Source organism: Primulina huaijiensis, chromosome 7 (assembly GCF_012295235.1).
Source record: "Primulina huaijiensis isolate GDHJ02 chromosome 7, ASM1229523v2, whole genome shotgun sequence".
Taxonomy (NCBI): Eukaryota; Viridiplantae; Streptophyta; class Magnoliopsida; order Lamiales; family Gesneriaceae; genus Primulina; species Primulina huaijiensis.
Genome location: NC_133312.1, coordinates 18,150,618 through 18,175,158, shown reverse-complemented (window position 1 = coordinate 18,175,158; position 24,541 = coordinate 18,150,618). Strand labels below are relative to the sequence as shown.

Here is a 24,541-nt window from a genome sequence, read left to right as displayed (position 1 = left end):
GCACTGCTGCAACGTTCAATATTGTCCTTTGACTGGACAAAAGCTTTTCCTCAATGCGCACAGCTGGATTCCATTTAAATAAGCTTGTCGTGTTTTGCAAACTGATTGATTCCTAACTGATGTTCTGAAAAGGTTAGTTGAACTGATCTTGAATTGGTTTTGGTGAAATCAGTTGGCTCGTCAGCTGAACTGATTTTGCTGCTTCAGTTGAACTGGTCAGCTGGGCTCTTCATCAGTTGAGCTCATCATCAGTTGATCGGGCTTCTGAAGGTCTTCTGCAGAACTGCTTATCAGATGGTCAATCAGTTGAACTGGTCTTTGATATATCAGTTGAACTGTTTCAGTTTGGGCAATCAGTAGACACTTTTAGTTTGCGTCTCGATAGCTTCAGTTTTGGCTCGATAACTGATCAGTTCGAATCCTGATCAGTTTCAACTTCTGCGCACTTAGGTAAATTCATTGAAAACAAAATAACAAGTTTCGTTAACATCAAAATAAAGATTACGATAATGAAATGTTCCAACAATCTCTCCCTTTTTAATGATCACAAAACTTGAGCAATTAAAGCGATTATAAAATAAAATTTTAAAATTTAAAATTGACTCTCCCCCTTTGTGAGAATCATAAACATTTAAGGCGATTAAAAAGAATTTTTCAGTTCGAGAGATAAAAAAACTCCACCTCAAGAACTGAATTCAAAACGAGTTTAAAAACATTTTTCAGTCGAGGGATAAATTTAAAGAAAGTTTCCCCTCAAGAACTGAATAAAAACTCCCTCTTAAAAATATAATCATTTACGCGATTTAATGAAGTTTTATCATCTTTTAACATTCAAACAGTTTAGTCAACACATTAACTGAAAATATCAGTTCAGTTATATTCAAACCAACTGGATAAACATGATGTTTATTTAATCAAATAAACGTCCCTTGTATTATACATTTAAGCATACTAACAAGTGTAAGGGAAATGCTACTTCAATAGCAAGTTTTAAATAACATCAAATATCAGTCAGTTTATACATAATAGAACTGAATATACCAATAACTGGTTGCGTTGAATGCTTTGAAATGCTGCATCGATCTTGAGTCTCTTTTTGCCAGAAGAGCAGCTAAGTTGCCTTGGACTTGATCTCTGTGCTGTCTAACTGGTCGAGCTGAGTCAAACTGGACTAAACTAATGTTGAACCGCATTGATCATATACTCTGATCTCATATGTGAATAAAGCGGCGATATACTTTTGATGATTAAGCTCATAATCATTCAATATTTCAGCGTAGTTGGGTTTCGTCTGATGATCAGTTGAACTGGTGAGCTGAGCTCTACATCAGCTGACCGAGCTTCTGAAGGTCTTCTGCTGAATCGCCTATTAACTGGTCAATCAGTTGAGATGAAGGGTTATCCTTCTTGATTTTGATGTTAACGAAACTTGTTATTTTGTTTCTAATGAATTTACCTAAGTGCGCAGAAGTTGAAACTGACCAGGATTCGAACTGATCAGTTATTGAGCCAAAACTGAAGCTATCGAGACGCAAACTAAAAGCGCCTACTGATTGCCCAAACTGAAACGGTTCAACTGATATATCAAAGACCAGTTCAACTGATTGACCAGCTGATAAGCAGTTCAACAGAAGACCTTTAGAAGCCCAGCCAACTGATGGTGAGCTCAACTGATGAAGAGCCCAGCTGACCAGTTCAACTGAAGCAGCGAAATCAGTTCAGCTGACGAGCCAACTGATTTCACCAAAACCAGTTCAAGATCGGTTCAACTAACCTGTTCAGAACATCAGTTATGAATCAATCAGTTTGCAGAACACGAAAAGCTTATTTAAATGAAATCCAGCTGTGCGTATTGAGGAAAAGCTTTTGTCCAGTCAAAGGACAATATTGAACGTTGCAGCAGTGCTTAAAGCCAAAATGTTCCAAAATGGTTGTCGGAAAGTACAAGACAAAATGTTCCAGATTTTAATTGACCACTCTTTTTCATTTCAAGTGCCTCTTCTTTTCTTGCCAATGATGCAAATCTAGCTTGGAGATCATTTTCATCTTTGAGAATGTACATACCTCCACTAGATGTGGTAGATTGAATCTTGTTTGATGGTTCAATTGTGCCTATAGTGTCCTAATTTTGAGCATTTTCAGCTAATGAATCAAAATATTCAATTGCTTCAGTTGGATCTTTATCTTCAAATGTTCTATTATACATAAATTCAACTATTTGTCTACTTTAGGTGTCAGACCTTCATAAAACTGAGAAACAACTCTCCAAGTTTCAAAACCATGATGTTGAAAAAGATTAAACAATTCTTTATGTTTATCCCAACACTGATAAAATTTTTCCTTTTTTTTGAGTGAAAGTGATTATTGTCTTTTGAAAAAAAAATTTCTATGAGTTAGATAAACTTTTTTAAAAATTGTTGTTGCAATTCATACCAAGTTTGAATAGATCCCGATATAAGATTTTGTAATAAAGTTTTAGCTTTATCTTTAAAGAAAAATGAAAAAACTTAAGTCGAATGGTATTCATGCTACAATTAAGATCATTATATGTGTTGTACACTTCTTCAAACTCTCGTAAATGCATGTATAGATTGTTAGAATCTAAACCATGAAAGTTGGGTAAAAGTTGAATAATGTCAGAATTAAAATGAGATGCATCAGGGGGAAAAACTAAACATGAAGGTGCACTAGTTCATGTAGGATTCATATGATTTTTAAGTGTTCTTCGTCTAGCATAATCATGTTGAGATTGAGTTTCATCATTTACTTCATGCTCCAATTGGTCGGTTGGTTCCACCATGTTTTGTAAAAGTAAAAGGTTGTTTCGAATGATTCTACCACTAGGTGAACGTGACCAAATGCTAATACAAATGTAAAAGAAAAAAACACACAAAAACAATAAAAATTTAAAGAAAGAAGATTAAAAATTATAAATAAAATTAAATATACTTGAAATTAAAATATACTTCCCGCGCAACGGCGTCAAAAACTTGCCACAACTTTGATTGTTACACTCACAAGAGCAGGTTGTCCACAAGTAGTATAATTTAGTGACTCTGAATGTCGTATCCACAAGGAAGTTAAGATAATTACAAGTCCACTATAATGTCTTTTAGTTTTTTTAAAAATTATTTTAATCGTAGATGATAATTTTTATATGTTTAAATTAAATAGTCGAGATGAGAGGATCCCCTCTTGGTATTTAAATAAAGTTGAAATAATTAAACATAATTAGAATCCACTTAATAAAATGGTTCTAATATATTAAATAATTATTATTTATATTATTGTTATATATTATTCTCTTATTCATATATTATATACATCAAAACTTATAAATGTTGTCAAGTATTTTATTGAGCAATATATTTGTAAATATCAAATCAAGGTAACCAATTTAAATTGTTGGTAATATCAAACTAACATTTAAATGATACTAAGAATTCAATATTATGATAATATTCATATATAGTAAATCAAAGTAACAACTTTAAATTGTTGGTAATACCAAACTAATATTTAAGTGGTATCAAAAATTTAATGTAACATATATCATCAATAAATCAAAAACTCTCACTTATAAGTAGGGTATTAAAATGCTTAAATAAAAAAAACTAAATATAAGATAAATAATAAATAATGATTAAATGATTAAAGATTATTACTTTATTATCATACCAAGGGTTTATCTTTTCATCTCGACTTTGAAAAATTTCCTACTCATGATAGAAATGAAGAACTTGGAATATATATTAACATGATAAATTTATTAAAGTGAAGAAAAATAAGGAAAAAAATTATGAACTCAAAGTTTTGTTCATAAAATAAGGGATGATTTCCTTCGTCACAATACACTCCTATTTATAGGCTAATTTGGGGAGACAAAAGAGAAATAAAATATTATTTTCTACATATAATTGTTGAAATTTTGCTTCATGAATGACTCAAGTCTTTATTGTATCTTGCACTCCATCTTTGACAATTTTGCCGACGGATTTGATTCTTCTACAGAAAATAAATGTTGTTCATAATTGAGTTTTCTGAATTTTTGTAAATTTTTATATTTTTTGACTAAGTATTTTGACAGATATGGTCAAAATACTCAAACTTGGTAAAAATGTAATTCCATTGATACCACTTTCACTTATTGCTCAATTTGACCTCAATTGTGAGAAGAATTTTATCTCAAGATTTTTATCAATATTGTAGACAGTGAAATCAACTTTATACATGTTTAAGTATCATCTCATTCTCATTTTTCAATCCAAAGTTATGCTTGTTTTTCCAAATCTGTAAAAATAACAAAAATAATACAATTATAAAACACATTTATTTTTTTATACAAGTTATTATAAACTTCTAAAATTAAATATTTAACACACTTTATTATAAAATATTATACAAAACATTTAATAAATATATATATTTTTATATTAATCAGTATTCATCCACCAAACAAATGTTATGTAATTCAAGACTATACAGAGCTTGAGTATATTTATTTTTCTCCTTTGTGTCTTGACTGTTAAAATAGTCTACTTTTATAAATTGTGCTTTAAATAGGGTAGTCATTCTTTCAGTTATCTCATTAAGAAATTCTCCGGCTAGGACCGACTCTTTGATTTCTACCGAAATCATGTCTCAAGCGATTTTAACTGTTCCAATCAAACTCATTTCTAAAAATAATTCTTTGTTGAGATCAAGTGTTCTTGTTGCGATTCTCATAACCGATGTCTAGTCATCTATGCTATCTTCTCTGTTTTTTGAAATCCACTATATCAAGGTTAAGTATAACACCATAAAGATGTATTTGTTCTAAAAAAAACTTCCTATAAGGTGTTTGTTGTAAGAGAATTTGATTTCTCCTTGATCTCGTTCCCCCTGAGTGTACTTCTCTACCTACTTGAAAATCAGATTGGGGTCCTCTCATATTTGTATTATGAGATCCCACAATTTCTCTTGGTGGTTCATGGGAAGATGACCAAGTTTTTTAGAGAGGTTCGCCACCTATGTATTCATCTTTAGATCTATGACTTTGAAATTCGTAAACGATTCTACAAGGTTTTGAAGATATTCTAAACCAATCTTTTTTTATAGTTTTCATTAGCTTAATTTCTTTTCTGAGACAAATTTAATTAAATTGATTATTTTTCTTCGTCGGTTAAAGGTTTTTGCATTACATTGACCTTCCCTTTTTGGTGTAATAAGGGTTCAGTACCAAATGATGATGATAACCTTCCTTCCAAGATCCTTTTACTAGAATTTGATTGTTGTTCTAAAGTTTAAATTTTTTTTTGAATATTCTTTAATGTTCCAAGAATTTCTTCTTGCTTTTCAAGGATTTCCTCGATTCTATGTGATATATAGTATATATGATGTTATAGTTCTGTACCGTCTTTTGGATCTCTCTAAGATCTCCAAATAACTTAGAGGAATCCGAGAGTATTTCTAAGAACCTATTATTTTGAATCATAAAGTTTACTTTAGGACTCTAAAATGTTCATCTTTGACATGATGTTTAACATTAGTTAGTTCTTCTTATAAATATTACAAAGTATTTGAATAAATCCTATAAATATTTAATCTCGAATATATATTCCGTCCATTTTTAAAAAAATCTCATTTTCAAACATCGAATTATACAATAATAATATTATATGTTTGAAATAAATTATTTCCACCCTTATACCATAAATGACAACTTACCCAATTTTTTGTTTATTTTTTAACAACCAAATTTAGCCCAATAATGGCCTCCCACTCTAATCTTTCTTTTTCCTTTCTCGTTTCTTCTGAACTCCATTGTATTCTAGCTTTTAAACTCCTTCATTTTTGAGCCAATCGAAATATTTATGGAATGATTCTTATTTGAAGATCCATTGATTTCATTTGATTCGATTCTTAGAGGAATAATCTTTTCATTATGGTCGGCGTCGCGTTGGCGGCGGAGTGGCAGCTTCTCTACAACCGGTACTATCGCAAGCCGGAGCTCTACCAGATGCAATGGAGGCATGTCGACCTCACGCGCAATAAAATTGCCTGTGCTCCTTTCGGCGGCCCGATCGCGGCCATCCGAGACGACACCAAGATCGTACAGCTCTACGCAGAGTCCGCCCTACGCAAGCTCCGCATTTATACCTCTTCGGGTATTCTCATCTCGGAGGCCATCTGGAAAAATTCGGGTGGTCGTCTTATCGGCATGTCCTGGACCGATGACCTAACCCTGATTTGCATCACGCAAGACGGCACCATTTACTCATACAACATCCACGCGGAGTTACTCAGTACTTCCTCATTAGGAAAGGAGTGTTTCGACAACAGCGTCGTTGATTGCGTGTTTTGGGGAAACGGCGTGGTGTGCATTAATGAGGCATTCGAGATTTTTGCAGTGCCGGAGTTTAAGACTCCAACTACTGTGGTTAAAATGGCAGATTGTGGTTTGGAGGAGCTGCCGCTTTGCATGGCTGTAATCGAGCCGCAGTATAGAAATTCAGGTGATGTGGAGGTGTTGTTGGGAGTTGGGGATCATGTGCTGTCAGTGGAAGAGGATGGAGTGCAGGAATTGGGAGCAGGAGTGGGGCCATTGCAGAAGATGGTGGTCTCCAGAAAAGGGGAGTTCGTAGCATCGTTCACGCATGATGGAAGGCTTCTGGTCATGTCCTCTGATTTTTCTAATGTTATTATTGAATACGCTTGTGAGGTAAAGGCTTGCAACTACTCAATTGTCTATTTGGATTCTGTAAGCTGCTATTTGAATCCATTCTCTGCTTGATAGATAATGGTGTTGAAATGATTGGATACACCCTTTGAGTTGCAACTGTATATTATCCTTTTTCTTGTACGCTGATGATATTGTTTACATAGTTATCTAAATGAATGAGCTGATTCTGCATTGCTTTTCCACCTTAGGATATTTATTGATCTATGTGTTAGCAGTTGAATCATACACTCTGGAATTACTCCTAATCACCTTCTGTCGAGAGCAGCTTCATGTTAAAATAACACAATTGTATTCCATTTACTCAGCCTTTGACTATGAGATTTCATCTCCATGTGAAATAGAGTACCTTTTCCTGCTTGATCGATGAACACAAGTTGTTACTTCTTTTCAGAGAGGAACATAAGGGAAAAATTAAGTTACACCGAAAAAGATTATCTCTGGCATAAGTCATACTCCTTTGCATCTTGTAGCTCTTCTTGGGACACTTCAAATTGCATGATTTGTCATCTAATTTTTTTTTGATTATGTGCATAGTCAGCGCTTCCTCCTGACCAACTAGCTTGGTGCGGAATGGACAGTGTCTTACTTTACTGGGATGACATGTTATTGATGGTGGGCCCTTATGGCGATCCAGTACGCTACATCTACGATGAGCCAATAATTTTGATCCCAGAATGTGATGGTGTGCGAATACTTTCTAATACTAGTATGGAGTTTCTGCATCGAGTCCCAGACTCTACGGTGTCTATTTTTCAGATTGGGAGCACCTTACCCTCTGCTTTGTTATATGATGCTCTGGATCATTTTGACCGGAGAAGTGCCAAGGTAGTCTTCCTCTAATCATGTACTTTAAAATTTTATTTCTCCTGGCGTCATTTGGATACATCTCATCATGTTTTCCTGATATTATGGTCTGGAATCCACATCTTCTTTACCTGTAGTCCTGTTGCATCTGTTATTTGTTCAGTATCACATGGTATGCATTATCTACCTTCCAATTTCACCTTATTTTGCATGGTCAGTGAAACTTATTTTTGGGACCTAACCGTAGCTTATAAACACCGCCACAATGTGTGTAACCCTTATGTGGAGATGCATATTTCTTTTGAAATTTATTAATTAGAACATTTACTCATGGTTTTTGTGAAAAGCAGAAGACATGTAATGCAACCCGGTATTCTGTTCTTTCATCGCTTTTCATTGAATATATTTGTGCAGTTTGTCCCTAATTCAAGGTAATGAAAGCTATGGGTCTGGAGATACTATACTATAACACTCTGAAGATCCATTATGCAGTGTATTTACTTTATATTTCAACTTTTGATGTTTACTCATGTTCAATGCGTTGACCATAGCTTTAATTGGCTTCATCATCCTTCATGCACTGCTGACTTAACAGACATGGTTGACAGCTTTTATGTGCACTATTCATTCCATCTACGTAGCCTTTTTCCTCGGGAGTTCTGTCAATGAAATATATTTGAAATCCTCGAGAATGAGCCTTATCATCTTGAAATTTCTGGATGATTATAGGCATTAAACTTAGAAGTAATTCACTGTAATTGAATGTTGAACTAGTGGGTGTAAGGAATTGATAGCTATAAAAATAAAGATATGAGAAAAATGACTTCTCTACTAATTCCATGAGTATAGTACACGTTATATAGGCCAGAAGTGATACTTCTTCCAAAAAATCAGAGAAAAAAATATTAGCGTACCTGTTTTAAAAGATTTAAATTATCCTATCAGTTATAATCAAATCACAAAATTATCATAAAATTTATTACTAAATCATAAAATATTCTTGATTGATTTTATCTACAATAGTGACTGGAAGAAAAGTTAATGAAATAAAATAATAAAAGGTTTTTGAATTTAATGTTAATATGAGAATAATGACGTTCAATAATATGGCAGGCCGATGAAAATTTAAGATTGATCCGCTCTTCTCTGCCAGAAGCTGTTGAGGCTTGTGTCGATGCTGCTGGTTATGAATTTGATATTTCTCAACAGCGAACGCTACTGAGAGCTGCGAGCTATGGGCAAGCTTTTTGCAGGTTTGTATATTATGTTCTTTGATTGAGGTGGTCAGCATGAAGTATTGAATCATATCATGCCGAAATACAAGGTCACATACTGGAGTAGGGCGCAACATTTTTTGGTGAATAACAGTTTAATGGCATTTCATTGTTACCAAATGAATATAGTGCAGTTTAAATGTTGTGGCAGGCATGTTTAATAGACTGGAGATTTGTTAAATTTTGACTAGTAAAAAGGCGGATATTGTCCTTCATCCGCAAATAGAAAGGCTAAAGCTCTCTTACCATTCTATCTTGATATTGAGATAGAACCGTTACCTTTTTATTTACGTAATTGGAGAATGGTCCTTTAAATTTATGACATTCTCTCTACATTTATATAAACCATGAACTTCGTTGACTAAAAACACATAATGCAACACATTGAACAATTATCCTTTAGTAAATGTCGGTGGTTTTTTAAAATTCAAATTTATGTAAGGTCATTGAACTAATAATCACCGTAGTACAGTTGCAGCATGTGTGTTGTTACTGGAGGCAAAGTAAAATCAAAGCACCGTCTTAAAGTGGGATTATAAGCTCTGCATGATCTTTGATAAACAATTTTCACTTGCATTTTAATCTTATCGTGACTAATAGTTTTTCAAATTTTATCATCTACTATGCGATGTTTAGGTAAAAGCTGAATCATTCGGGTTCATTTTCACCGTGTAGTGTATTTTTTCTGTTTCAGATGGGATCAAAATTACTGGGATTTGCTAAACCTTGTGAATCTCAGAATTGTATGGTTGTCCATAAATTTAGCAGTTGAATTATTTAAATGCTATGGTTGGTGATCTGTGTTCATATCTGTGGCTTCTCCACCGTGACCTCTGTAAGGAAAACATTTTGAAATGGAAAGCTTACGATCCCATGAATTTTATGCTTTTGATTTTCCTGGCTATTGAAACTTCAAATACTGATATTTTTCAATCTGAAGTACTGTAAGAGCAACAAGCTCTTTTATAAGTTCACCAGCAGTTGTAACATGATGAAGCGTACATTTACTGAATTACATTATGTGCAAGATAACAACTTTCATGGATTGATTTCTCCAGTTGCGATACTCCAAGTATTAGATTATGGTTGATGAGATTCTTTGAAATCAATTTGCTTATCTTCCTGTGCTAACAAATTGCAAACGAGTGAAAGGATGAGTAACTTAACCGCCAAGAGGCCTGATCATCTCTTGGACCATGGTTGCTGCAGCATTTCTTCTGCACATGAAATTCAACTTGTTCTCATATGATTTTCTTTCTTGTAAAATCGCTTCGACTTCTCCAGTTCTGCAGTTTAATAAATTTTAATTCTTCTCAAAAGAATATTGTTTTCTGATTTTTCCTGGTAATGATATCCAGTTGGCTTTGACAGCCATTTTCAACATGACCGAATTCAAGAGACTAGTAAAATGCTACGAGTATTAAATGCTGTGCGCCATGTTGAGATCGGTATTCCTCTTAGTATTCAGCAATACAAGGTCTTAACTTCTGTCCTCTTTATTTTTTAAGTTTCAAGCACTGATTACCATGTTGAGATTGCTCTCTATTTTTTGCAGCTGCTTACACCAAACATTCTGATTAACCGTCTGATTAATGCTCATAAACACCTTCTAGCTTTGCGTATATCAGCATACCTTGGCATGAATCAAGTAAGTTGGTCTTTTGACATTTCTTTCTTCTATATAAGAAGTATAAGATTCCTGATCTGTTCATGGTTGTTCCTCATTTATCGGGAAGAAAGGTCTTAGGATATGGTAATTTCTTTTCCTGACTTTATGTATCAATGACATTTCTTCGTTCAGTGATGTTGATGCACATTACTTTCAGCCAAACAAAGCTACAAGTTGGGCAATTTTGCTTCTGTAAGTTACCAGATTTTCTTAGCATAAGAACATGGAAGAGAAAAAATTTAGACTTACTAGAGCAAAGACATAATACATAGAAAATTGGATTTGGCAAACCTTCAAATTATCTAGGATCATTTTTATAGATAAATGACATTTTTATAGAAAAATGAGGGGGATTGATTGAGATTTATTGTAGCGCCCTTACCCAAGCCACTACATAAGCATGCAACATTAAAACTTAATAACAACAATTAAACAGCGGAAACCAAATAACTTAATAATCTTACAACCCAAACGAAAATAGAACAATAGCAGTAGTCTTAAACATTAATACAACCCTATCTAAAACATAATTCTGAACGAGAAAACGATAAACAACATAAAACCTCCACTGGATCATCACCGAAAACCCAATTGCTCTAGCCACTGCCTTGGTCGTCCGAACCGTCCAACCTAAGACCTCATTAAAACAATCTTACAGAAAGCTCTGAACCTGCATCCGTCGTCAGCCCGCTGATGATGTCTCGATCTCAGTTCACCGACTCCTCCTCGAGTCGACACTAGCTCCGAAACTTCCCAACACCAAAGTGCCCTAGAAACTAACTAGAAAACTAAGGTATAAGGCTAGAACTCTCTCTGAAGGATGAGGTGTAAGAAACAAAAGAAATCAGCTTCCATTTATAGGCTGTATCCGGACTAGTTCAGAAAATCCGAATCAATCTTATCTGCCACGTGTCATAATCTCATTTGTCTAGTTGGATTTCTCGGGATAATGTAATATGAAGTAGATCGCGTTGTCCATTTTAAATTTGGTGGATCCCAACAGCTTGATCCTGAATTATCAATTCCTTAATATTACTTAATTAACAACTCTTTAATTATCTCTTAATTTGTACTTCATTCAAAATAAGGATTTGGGTCATTACATTTATTGCATAGTTTACAATTAGGATGGTCAAAGTGGAGAAGAGCATTCGGTATTTTGCGTGATAATAAGGTGTCCCTGAAACTCAAATGAAGTTTTATAGAATAGCGGTTACGTCTGCTGTGTCATATGGATTCGAATGTTGTGCAGTAAAGTGGACACATGAACAAAAGATTAGAGTCATAGAAATGTTGATGCTAAGGCGATATGCGGACATACAATAATAGATTGACTAAAAAACGAGTATATTAGAGAAAAAGTTGGCATTACATCTATCGATGCAAAATTGATAGAGACACGCATGAGATGGTATGAACCCGATCAAAAGCGACAATAGTGACTCCAGTTAGGAGACATGAGACCATGACTAGCACCCATATTAATAGACGAAGGAGGAGTCAAAAAAAGACTTGAATAATAACGATTAAGCATGATATGCATCATCTAAATATAGATGAAGATATAATAGGAGATAGAGCACAATAGCATAGGAAGATCCATATACCCAACCCCACTTAGTGGGATAACAGCTTGTGTGTTGTTGTTGAGAACATCGATGAGTTCATTGCAGTATTTTCATCAAAGTTGCAAGGACTGTGTCTTAGAGTTGTGGCTAAGTGTTGTCTCTACTTTTGACTCCATTTATCATGTGATTACGAGTGGAGAAATTCTGATTGAATGTTAATCTGTTACCGAAAATTCTAGCAAAATATTGATTGGATAGGGGAATCACGGTTTTCCTTATTTTAGGATTCTGAACTCTCTATTTTCTTTATTAAAGGATTCTGAATTATCTTTCGTTTAATGAAAAAAGGATTTGAATTTACCAAATCTCTAGGATTCCTAGGGATTTAAATATAATCTTGTAAGCTCTATCATTTTTAGGGCAGAATTAAGAAGAAATAGAAGGGGAAAAATATTTCTTCCTACTAAGTAGTCAAAGAGATCCGAGGTTCTCTCGATAATTCGATCGAGTCTCCAGACCTAACGACACCATAGGTCTCCAAGAAGGGAACATAGCTGCATATTAACCTAAGACCGTATCCAGAAGTTGGGTCTATAATGATTGTTCTTATATCCAGTTGCTTCTTATATTGTTCTTATTCATTCGAAAAAGATTTTTTGAATTGCTGTTATGCAATGTGCTGCCATTATCAACTGGATACTTTTGCTAAGAGTGATATATTATAGAGAAGATGTGGAATAATAGTGAAGGAAGATGTCTATTCTCAACAAAAATGAGATGCAGTTCTTTATGTTACTTCTATTTACGGCTAGATAGTTCTGTTCCCTTCAAACAATATAATAATCTTGAAGGAAACGAGATTAGATTCTTTTCCATGAAGATGAAATGCAGTTCCTGTAACTTCTATGTGTATAAAGAAACAGCAGGGGGGAGATGCATTTACTTTTTTGCTTGATTTTATTGGTACCGCCATTATTTTTGCACGAAGTCATTCTATTGTTCTGGCTTTGTGTAGGAAGTCGTAGTGATGCATTGGGCCTGTACAAAGATAACAACATCTTCAGCGATATCTGATGCAAGTCTCCTACGAATGTTACTTGACAAGGTTAGTTTTAATGGATCTCTTGTAAGGGGTTTGTGCATAGTACCAAACCTTCTCAATTCCAGGTGATCATGTAAGTTCTGTTACTTTTGATTTTTTCCCAGTGGTGTTTGTTGTTAGACATCGTTTTTTGAGTCACTTGAGAGGTTATACTGTTAGAATTCATTTTACTTCATAACTCTCTAGACATGAACTGTGGCGTGACTCTGTCTTGTGAATTTTTTTGTTAACCCTTGAATATCTAGCCACTTTTAAACCCATTCCGTTGCAGTTTTCGACTTCCCAGTGTCAAATGACTTTTCGTTCTTGTAGATGACACAAATTGTAATCCCCCTGCTCTCTCTAAATGTCGGTCTTCTAATGGAGTGGTAAAATAATTTATTGAACCGACTCAAATTAGTGGTTAGAATTATTAGTCCCCCCTAGCACTCGGAGAATGTTTATTTGGGTTTTGAGCTGGACTCTGTATTCAAATGACACTGAACCAGTGCCAAACATAATGTAATTTTCATTTGGTTTTTCATCTGACTGCTAAAGAACGGAACCCATCTGTAACAGCCAAGTTTAATAAGATAATCATTTAGTTATAGTCTAGATTTCTAATGACATTTGTGGTTTGTTTGGTTAGAAGTTTCCAGTAAATAGATTAATCCCTTAGTTAAACTCTTCTACATGCTCCTGTTGCATAAATAACTCCATGCTTGAGATATCAGTTGTGGAATTTTTCAGCTCAAGATATGCAAAGGCATATCATATGCAGCTGTTGCTGCACACGCTGACAAAAGTGGTCGTAGAAAGTTAGCTGCTATGCTAGTTGAAGATGAGCCGCATTCATCCAAACAGGTATCATTGTGTTTGTTCACCTCATTCAAGGCATTTTTATCATTTTATGACTGAGAATTGCTATTTGTGCTCCGTGTTACATCTTTACTAGAGAAGTAAATAAAAACTAATTTTGAGGAGTAGCTACAAGTTGATTGGAAATTTAATATTAAAATTAGTTAACTTTGAGTGATGAAAGGCTATGGAAAAATGGGTTAAATAAAGAACTAGATTCTTTGTTTCTTTTTTTTTTTTTTTAAGTTTTAAGATAGATTTCCATTCCTTTAGTGATGTTATTTGAAATTGAAGTAGTATAAGTTTTTCTCTTTTTAGGATAATTTGTACAACTAATAATGTTCTCTCTTCAGATTCCTCTGCTGCTCAGCATTGGAGAAGAAGATAATGCACTCGTGAAGGCTACTGAAAGTGGCGATACTGATCTTGTTTATCTTGTCCTGTTTCATATGTGGCAGAAGGTTTGTGATGATGAAATCTACAAGATTGCAGTCTCTTCAGTCTTGAGGATAGTTAATTGATGAACAATTTTGATTTTGCAGAAACTACCCCTAGAGTTTTTTGGAACAATACAAGCCAGACCACTAGCACGTGATTTGTTCGTGACTTATGCACGGTAGGAATGCTGCTCATTTGCCAAAAAAACCTCGAATACAGGGTTATTTTGTAACAACCTTTGATAATGCAGCATATGTTTTCTAACTCAACTTTTTCCAGGTTTTACAAGCATGAATTTTTGAAGGACTTCTTTCTTTCCACCGGGCAACTCCAGGTAAATTCAAATTGACTTGTGTCGTATGGTCTCATCCTGTCTTAGTTATGTGTAACGTCTACTCCAAATATATTAATGTGATAATACTTGAAAGAATTAACAACCAGTAAATTAATATGCTCAAAATTCTCATCTCTCTCCACTCTTATAGAAGATTTTTTGACTTTGCAGGATGTAGCTTTTCTATTGTGGAAAGAGTCTTGGGAACTAGCGAAGAATCCAATGGCAAGCAAGGGATCCCCTCTTCATGGTCCACGTATTAAATTAATTGAAAAGGCCCAAAATCTTTTTGCAGAAACAAAGGAACATACATTTGAGTCTAAGGCAGCGGAGGAACATGCAAAATTGTTGAGGTAATCATTTTATCTATTACTTATTAGCATTGAATATTCGATTAATGGTCTGTTAGCTCCTGCTATTACCTCGTCGGATCTTCTAGATCTTTTTAATCCTTTTCAGAAATTAATTCGTTTTTGAAAATCATTCATTTAAGTACTAAATAAGTCCCTTGTTGTAATTCTCTTAATGATTGCTTTAGTAATTGAAAATTACTTCTTCCCTGGTGTCATTTTTGCTCGCTAAATGTAAATGGCATGTTCTATTTCATGAACGTCTAAAAGCTTGGTACTCTAGTAACCTAGTTATGGAACCTATTTTATATACTTTAAGTGAACTATAGAACTCATTGGGATGGACATGGGTCGGGTTTGGGTCAGGGATCTGAGAACGAACTGACCCACTAAAAATTATGAAAGACCCATACTCGTCGGATCCGTTTAAAGACTTGACAAATTAAAAATTATAAAGGACTCATACTCGTCGGATCCGTTTAAATCTAAACCCGGACATCACCATGATCCGTACTTGAAGTTTATGGTTTGACTCGTTAGATCTGTCGATTATGTTTACAATAATTTTTGATATTTTTTATTTTTAACCAATACGTTTATGACAAAAAAATTAGATAAAGTTTGAATTATAGGTTTGTTTAGAATAAAACTGATATTCAAATTAATTAGCTAGTAGCTTTTGTTTGACCAGGATATTTTTAGTAGGATTCTTCTTTCTCATTAAATATAACATTTTATAAATAATTACCTACAGATAAATCATTTTTTTAGAAAAAATAGATAAAATATTTATGTAATTTTTTAAAATGATATAGTTTGAGATATTTTTATAAAAGTAGAATGGGTAGTTTAAATTTTTTTCCCCTATACATACTTAATATATTTGTCATATAATATAATATAATTATTAAACATGATGGGTACGGGTGGAGTCGTATATGACGTGCTACTCGATCCAAACCTGTCTGTGTAGAAATTTATACCTGTTATCTGATCTGATACCCGTTTAAATTACCCAATCCGCCCCAAATAGAATGGGGCTGTATCCATTGCCATTTCTAAGAATTATTATGCTGATGACTGAAATATTATATGCGAAGGATAAAAATAATCTACTACCATTTTGTAGACTTTGCAGCAGTCAGTTTTGGAAATTGGAAACCATATGTTCATCCCAATTCTATTTCTATTTAGACAGTAGCATATGCTTATTTCAATCACATTTTCATATGAATCTGGATACTTTGTGGTTTTTCTCTTGGTTTTTTACTGATAAAGTGTTTCGAGAATGAGGTCTCTGTCTCGTTTCCTCTTTCCTTTCACCCTCTGCCCCCTCCTCCCTCTCCAAGCATCCCATTGTCATGGTTCTCTTTATTTGTACATCATATGAGTTATCATAAAATATGCATCTAGCGATCTCATTTAGCTGCTATTCTGACCCTTTGCAATCAACTGCAGGATTCAACATGAATTAGAGGTGACTACTAAACAGGCAATTTTTGTGGATTCAAGTATCAGTGACACGATTCGCACTTGTATTGTCCTGGGAAATCATCGGGCTGCCATGAAAGTTAAAACTGAATTTAAGGTACATAAAATTTCAGTCATTTCTCTTAATATCTATTCACAAGTACATAAGAAGGGCGTTCTTTAACTTTTTTGTATACGATGATTTTATGTTATTTTCATTTTTTGGACGATCACTTTTAAAATTATGGTGAACGTGACACAGGTTTCAGAGAAGAGGTGGTATTGGCTTAAAGTCTTTGCTTTGGCAACAATCCGTGATTGGGAGGCACTTGAAAAATTTTCAAAAGAGAAAAGGCCACCTATTGGTTAGTCTATATTCAATATTTTTGGGCAAGTTTCTGTGTACTTGGTTGTTTCCAATAACTTGTTTCAGTTGCGCCTACATGAAACTTTGATTTGTTTAAACTTACTTTTCTGATCCAAGCGTCCCTATGAGGTAGATGTAGACATATCGCCGAGTACAGTGTCCGTTATATTTCCCTCGACTCTCATTTTTACCTTTTAATTTGCGTTTGCGTGTAAACCATGTCTCTCTGTTCACATATGAAATGTTTACTCACTATGCCTTAAAACCATGAGAGATGCCCTCTGAAGTTCAATTTGTCTGGTCATCGTTTAATTTGCAGTTTTTTGTTTATTTTCCTTCCTACATTTAATTTTCCAATGTGTAAAAGGACAGATGATAATTATACTAAACAGGGGCATAAGATACTTTTGGCAGTCCGTGGAGAGACCATTATTTCATTGTTTTACCTTTTTCCATCTTTTTGCCTATTATATTGTCACCTTTAGGTTACCGGCCGTTTGTGGAGGCATGTATTGATGCAGGTGAGAAAGCTGAAGCTCTTAAATATATTCCAAAACTTGCTGATCCCAGAGAGAAAGCCGAGGTAAAATAGCCAATTTTTTGATAGCTGGATTTATATCTATTTCATATCTTCTGCAAGCAAAGAATGTTTTATTCTTGTTTAAATTTGTAAATTTTCTGTAAATACTGAACAGGCTTATGCTAGAATTGGGATGGCCAAGGAAGCTGCAGATGCCGCATCCCAGACAAAGGATAGCGAACTGCTAGGCCGTTTGAAACTTACTTTTTCTCAAAATAACGCTGCTTCCTCAATTTTTGATACTCTGAGAGACCGGTTATCCTTCCAAAGCATCTCTTAATATTTGCTTTATCCATCCGTGCGATGATTATTATTGTATTTTGTTGGTGTTGTGCTCAAGAATGCAAGAATAATCAGTGGGACTCGGGCAGTTAGTTCTCGTGTGAGGTAACATGATTTGTGAAAAGCCAGCCTTCAGCTATTAGCTTTCATCTCCGTCCTTTTATTTTCTGGTTGATTGCAGCCTTACACGGGGAGCAGTTGGTCTTTTAATTTTCTGAATTGGTTGTGTTGTATGTATGCTTGGCCCTGAATTTTTTTTCCATTTCTCTTGTATCATGGTTCTTTCTTGATGGCACCATATGTAGTAATTTATTCTGAGAGGTATTTTGACTTGTATCTGCTAGGCTTTGCTTTGATTCTCTTTTGAAACGCATATGTAATTTATAAAATGTTAGAGTGGTTCGTTCAAACGCGTTAGCCGGCAAATGAGCCCGTCGACCTGACTTGACTACATGAGGTGGATCAAGCTTAAGATTTTGCTAGTTGAGCTTTCATGTTCGGGCTTTCTGATGAGCTTGAATCCAAACTCGAAATTTTCATCTTTTGGATATTTTATATTGGTAGTTAATTGATGTAATTATGATAAATGTAATACTATTTTAATGTTCTTTGAAAATTTATTTAATATACAATTCTGAATGTTCACAAATGTTTGGTTGAATGAAGGATTTGTTATAGTAATTTGCGTATTGTGGAAAATTCAAAGAAATTATATTGGATACTTTTTAAAAAGAGAGCAGTGATAGCATAGTATAACACCGGTACGAAGTTGGCTTAAGAATAGGGATGAAACAACGATGGAGATTTAAAATGTTGATATCGAGGAATGTTGATTCTCAATATTTCTCAACATAATTCCTTTAAAAGGGAAACATATATTGATTAATTTTAAATGTAACGTAGTTTGAAAGTACATTGAATTTTATATAATTTGACTATTTTTTTAATTAAATATTAATTTTTAGTTTTTATCGAACTACACTTTATTTTGGATTAAAATATGGGTACATTGAGCGGAGAATAGATATATTTTAGAGATCGGAAATGATATATTTTAATTCATATTTTTATTATTTCTAAACTAAATTAAATTACTAAAAGACAAATATATTAAAAAGAAATAAAGTAAAACTATAAACGGTTAGTTTCGGGAGATTGATTAGAAGAGGTTGAATAAATAATCTTTACAAAATCTTTAAAATTCGGTTGAGTTAGCAATACTTTAATTTTAATTCTCGTTGGTCAGGATATGGTAAACCATCAGTTAGACAATTGTGCGGAAAAAGCTCAATAAATCGGTTTGAACAATGGATGGTAAGGCTTAAGAACACTTAGACTAACGAAACCGAAGCAGTTGTCTTCTTTCGGAAATATTTTACTAGAAAACTTTGACGATTATCAACAATTTGTAACAACCCTCTTCAGCAAGGCTTATATTTGACCTACTAGAACTTGTAGTTATTATCATAACTTAAACAACTTGATTAATAAGACTCTCTTTGTTAGTTACACATATTTTTGAACACAATAAACATAACACAATTGATTCTCAGTGATCTGATATAAACACTAAATATATGCTTCAAAGTATACTTGATCAGTTTCGCTTTTGAACTTAGCAATACAAAATGTACATAGTATTGAACATTTTTTTTTTGAAACATCTTCAAATTGGTCTATTTATAGACACATATTCCAACATTCGAAAATTTGAATCTGATAACCGTTTCCAAATATGACAACCATTATGTTATATCATCGTCTTTTCTGATAAAAAGTACACATTGGTAGTGCGCATGAAATCTGAATTTTTAACGGATTAAAAAGTAGTTATGGTACAGAGTATATCTCGTCTAATCTCATCAGTTTGGCTCTGATCTTCAAATAAAATATTCCGGAAAAGCTTCAAAGAATGTCCGTAGAAATGACTGACCGATTTAGTTCTGAAATGTCATTCGGTAGACCTTGTGAATCAGTTGGCTTAGTGAATCTGTTTTCTTCATACTCAGTAATGCTTGAGGATTCAATTTCCTTTAAAAATTATGTTGGGCTAATCTCTTATTAAATATCCTTATTAAATCAGCAACCTTTTTAAATCACCAAAACCTTAATCTATCCAACATTTTTCCCCTTTTTTGGTGATGAAATAATCATAGCAATATCAGAAAACTTGATTTCTTAGAATCATCAGTACTGAAGAAACCAAAATTTATTTTGCTAAATTTAAACTGAATAAACATTATTTCTTGTGATGTTCTTTGTGACTTCCTGGGTGTTTATTGGAATCTGAAGGAGGTTTGCTGGATTCAGACTTCTTGCTTGAATTAGATGGTTAATTTCTTCGTGGAGGCTCACCTTTGTGTATTGATTCCTTTTCTGACCAGCTTATCCTTTTTTGTCGACACCAGACTTTTCAGAAATTCAAGTACCTTGGTAAGATGAGATCAGTCAGCTGGAATTTCTATCTCTGGAGACTGCATAATCCTCGGAATTTCTTTGGATCCAATCAGTGGAGGTGTAATGACAAGTGTAAGATTTGGATCCTGATTGGATGATGAAGGACCGGCCTGAGCAATTAAGAGATTTGGTACAACATAATTGACTGGCTAGGCAATGATCTGCAACGCTTTTGCTAGAGTCACTTCTGGTGCTGTCATACCAACTTCTTCGGATGGTTCAACAATAGGAGAACGATGAGGTAGTTGATGATCGGTTTCTTTAAGATGTTGTTGTGCAATAGATTGCATAACTTCATCCACATTTGCAAGAGATATGTCCCAAATGGGTAGGGAGGAAACAACCAGTTCTTTTTTAGGAGGAGAACCCAAAATGTGTTCCACAGATTGAACACTGCCTGAAAAGGCTGAGCACTTGTCTCAACTGGAGCTTCTTCTATTTGTTCTTAAATTGATGGGAAGGGTTGCTGAACTAGTACTGACAATGATTGTCGTGGTTCTAGTTGGAACTGTTCTATTGAGACGTCGGTTCGGTTCGGTTCGGTTCAGAAGGTCTTGCTGATTTGAAGTTTCAGCACTCTTCTTCTTCTTTGTATCGGTTGTAGTTGGTAAGATAAACTCGTGCTCGTGCTCGTCCTCGTCCTCGTCCTCCTAACACTTCACCTTCATCTACAAGGATACTAGATCCATTTCCAACTGGTTGATTACCGCAATATCATCGAAAATAGTTGGGAATTGAGGATCGTAGTTATGTCGTTGCTATGCACAAATACAAGTGATCTTCTTAATCCTCCTCAAATCATACAATTAAAGTCTCCTCTGAATTGCTTGAGAACATTCTTCTCTAGAGCTATAGCTCTGTACAAAACAACTTTATTTTTCAGCTTGTTGCTATGGATGACTATTCTGAGCTCTACCCACTCATCAAATAATTTGATTTGCTATGCTGCCACCAACTGTGACCATTTCCGTGTCCATCATTGATGTGGACGAAACATATCAAAATTGTATATCAAATAGGTGAGTGTCACATCAATAGTGAATACGGCTGATGATCATCATAGCAAAATTATATATATATATATATATATCTGTGTGTGTTGCTTAATCGAGCATGACAAACGATAAGGAGCAAAGGATGGATTATGATTCAGTTGTAGCACTTTTTTTTAAAATTTTCGCTTTATTGGCAGATCTTAAGGATCTCTATATGCTAATTTCATTCAGATTACAAATGTGTTGTTTTAAAAATATGATTAAAACGCAGCAATTAGTTTGTACGCATCTATGTACATTATAATTTGGTTACGACCAGTGAAATAAATAATATAATAAAAATTTCACATGAAACAAATTTTTATGAAGTTATATTTTTAAATCTATAATGAAATAAACTTCTTGTTCTTTTGCTTTTTGTTCTTCTATGCTTCCTTTCAATTTTCCGTGTTTTCAAGTCAATGTTGCACAGAAAAATTTAACAGTGTGTGAAACTTAATTTTTTTTAAAAAAAATTAATTATCTAAAGAATATAAATATAATTAATGCAATTGACGTGCACGCACAAAATAAGAACCATAACAAATACATTCAAAGACAATCTTAAAGTACATAAAAAAAAAGGTTTAAAACCAATTATCTTAACCACAAAAACTTTGGTGAGACGGTCTCACGGGTCAATTTTGTTAATCAGATATTCTATATAGGTCGTCCACGAAAAAATATTACTTTTTATGTCAGATCTATTAATTTTTATTGTAAATATGGACATGAGTTATCCGTCTCACGAATAAAGATCCGTGAAACCGTCTTATTAAAGACATACTCTTACCTTAACAAAGGAGTAAAAAGGTACATCCATAAATTATCGAATTCGTAATATATGATGTAATGACTTTGAAGTCCAATAATAATAATAATAATAAAAAGAAGCTGCGCTCCACATTTATTTATAGCTTCAAACTTTTCAATAACTGTGAAATTCTGAATAATCTCTTTTTCAATATATATTATCAACTAAATTTTTATTAGAATATTAATATTTAATATCAACAATGATGAGGAGAAGATTCGAAAATAAGAGATAAAAGTTGGAGAATATACGTAAATTGATTTTTTAGATATTATTATGTATATTATTTTATTTTTTATATTATTCTTACTTTTTAAAATACTAGAAAAAATGAAAGAATGTTGTTTTAGTAAAAAAAATAACTATCCAAATGAATTAATGTAATATTTATTTTTTATTTATTTCGTTTCGACGTTAATATGATAAATATATTATTTTAATACATTATTATTTTTTAAATTAGACAAACAAGACATTTCATTTATCTTAATAGTTCGATATTTTTATGTTTTTCTTATTTTTATCTATTATTTTCCCATGAAATGTAACTATATTTGATTATTTTCTATCATATTCATTCAGCACAATTGTGTTTTCTTGATATCAGTCATTTGTATCTTTTTTTTTTCAATTATATATCTTCGTAGGCAAAAACTTGTGTGAGACGGTCTCACGGGTCGTATTTTGTGAGACAGATATCTTATTTGGGTCATCAATGAAAAAATATTATTTTTTATGCTAAGAGCATTACTTTTTATTGTGAATATCGGTAGGGTTGACCCGTCTCACAGATAAAGATTCGTGAGACCGTCTCACAAGAGACCTACTCATCTTCGTAATCTTCATTTCATAATTTTTTGTTTGTCTATCATATTTGTTGGATCATATCATTTGTTTGAATATTATAGGACTGACTGGTTGATGGTGCCTTACCAAAACCCATAGATTTCGGTAACGGTATTACTCAAATCTTTTAAATCATACAACATCTCAAGCATTACTTTTCGATGGCTCTTTCCAGGAAGGATAATTATTGCACATAACAATATTCTTCTCAATAATTGCACTTCTTGTAATCAATGAGAATCGAACCAGTGAGCTTGACTTTGATACCAATTGTAACACCTAACACTTTCTGTTTTATCAAAAGCTATAGATGGTGGTAACGATACAACTCAAATATTTTAAAACCTACAACAGCTCAATCACCATGTTTTAATTGCTCTACTCACGATGGACAATTATTGTATCGAACATATACTTTTCCTTTTGAGAAACTGCAATGAATTATCAATCACTTCATTAATAACAGGTAAGACTTTGTTTTAACTTTCAATATTTTTACCAATTTTGGAAAAAAAAAATTTATTATTTCCATGTTTCTAGAATAATGTTATTTATTTATCTAATGTCGAACTATTGTCGAAAGCTTCACATGAGTTTTCTTCAATTCATTCACATATTTTGAAGTAATAAGATGAATTATTGTAATTACTTAAATATTATGTCTTTTTTAATACTAAATAATATAATTTTAATATATCTACTTGCAGTGATTTTTTTTAGAAATATAGATTTTATTTTTTTATTGTAACTGAAATTTAAATAAAGCAAATAAAATAGATAAAAAGATTTTTAAGGTGGTCTGACAATCATCAAAAATCTATTAAGAAAAAAATTGTTACAAATAATAATTTTACTTGTGCAATTAGAGAATCTCTCTTGAGAGACCTGGACATAGTTCCAAGACCATTGGTACTGGTTTTATTTAAAGATGAAATCAAAACAAAATCCCTTCAATACGGTTTTGATTATGATTTCTAATAGTTCGGTTACATTTTGAACTAAATTTATTCGTTAACTTTAAATAAAAAAAATAACAATATAATATACGAGACGATGAAACTGATTGATTAAAATTATGCATTAAATTTAAATATTATGATATCTTAAAATTTTAAATTAATTTACAATTCTGGTTCTGGTTTTTTATGATTTAGGTTCTTTATTTTTTGGGATCGGATCTGGAACCGAACCCTATGTCAATGATTCTGGTTCCAATTTTGGAATTGAAAACAATAAAATATATTTTTTTTTTTTCTGATTTTGGTTTCATGGTTATTAAGAACCATGGTCGGGCTTACCTCTTGACCCTTAATGTCTAAATCATAAATAATCCTAGTATATGTTTTTAAAGTATCACTTGTTTTCAAATTTGCTTCACTTCAAATCCATTAAAAATGTGGATCCCTATCTCCTAGTAACTTATTTTTTTTTCTCAAAAAAATGAATAAAAAAATGTTAAGATCGGGAAATTGATTAGAGAGAGGTGAATAATCAATCTCACTAAAATCTCAAAAATAATTCATTTGGGTTAGAAAATTGAATTGTAATTCTTGTAGATTAGGCTTTAGTAAGCCAATAGTAAGATAATTTCGTG

The 24,541-nt window shown here is 33.1% G+C and overlaps 1 protein-coding gene across 1 annotated transcript; it reads left to right on the top strand.

Moving 5' to 3' along the window:
- Positions 1–5,743: 5,743 nt before the first annotated feature.
- Positions 5,744–18,132, top strand: LOC140980511 (protein VACUOLELESS1). The gene is made up of 15 exons (XM_073446362.1): positions 5,744–6,700; positions 7,256–7,546; positions 8,639–8,778; positions 10,171–10,276; positions 10,355–10,447; positions 13,052–13,141; positions 13,868–13,981; positions 14,329–14,436; positions 14,518–14,591; positions 14,693–14,747; positions 14,919–15,100; positions 16,556–16,685; positions 16,830–16,932; positions 17,420–17,517; positions 17,630–18,132. The coding sequence occupies exons 1-15, from the start codon at positions 5,924–5,926 to the stop codon at positions 17,792–17,794; spliced, it is 2,526 nt and encodes an 841-aa protein (XP_073302463.1). The 5' UTR covers positions 5,744–5,923; the 3' UTR covers positions 17,795–18,132.
- The last annotated feature ends 6,409 nt before the right edge of the window (positions 18,133–24,541 follow it).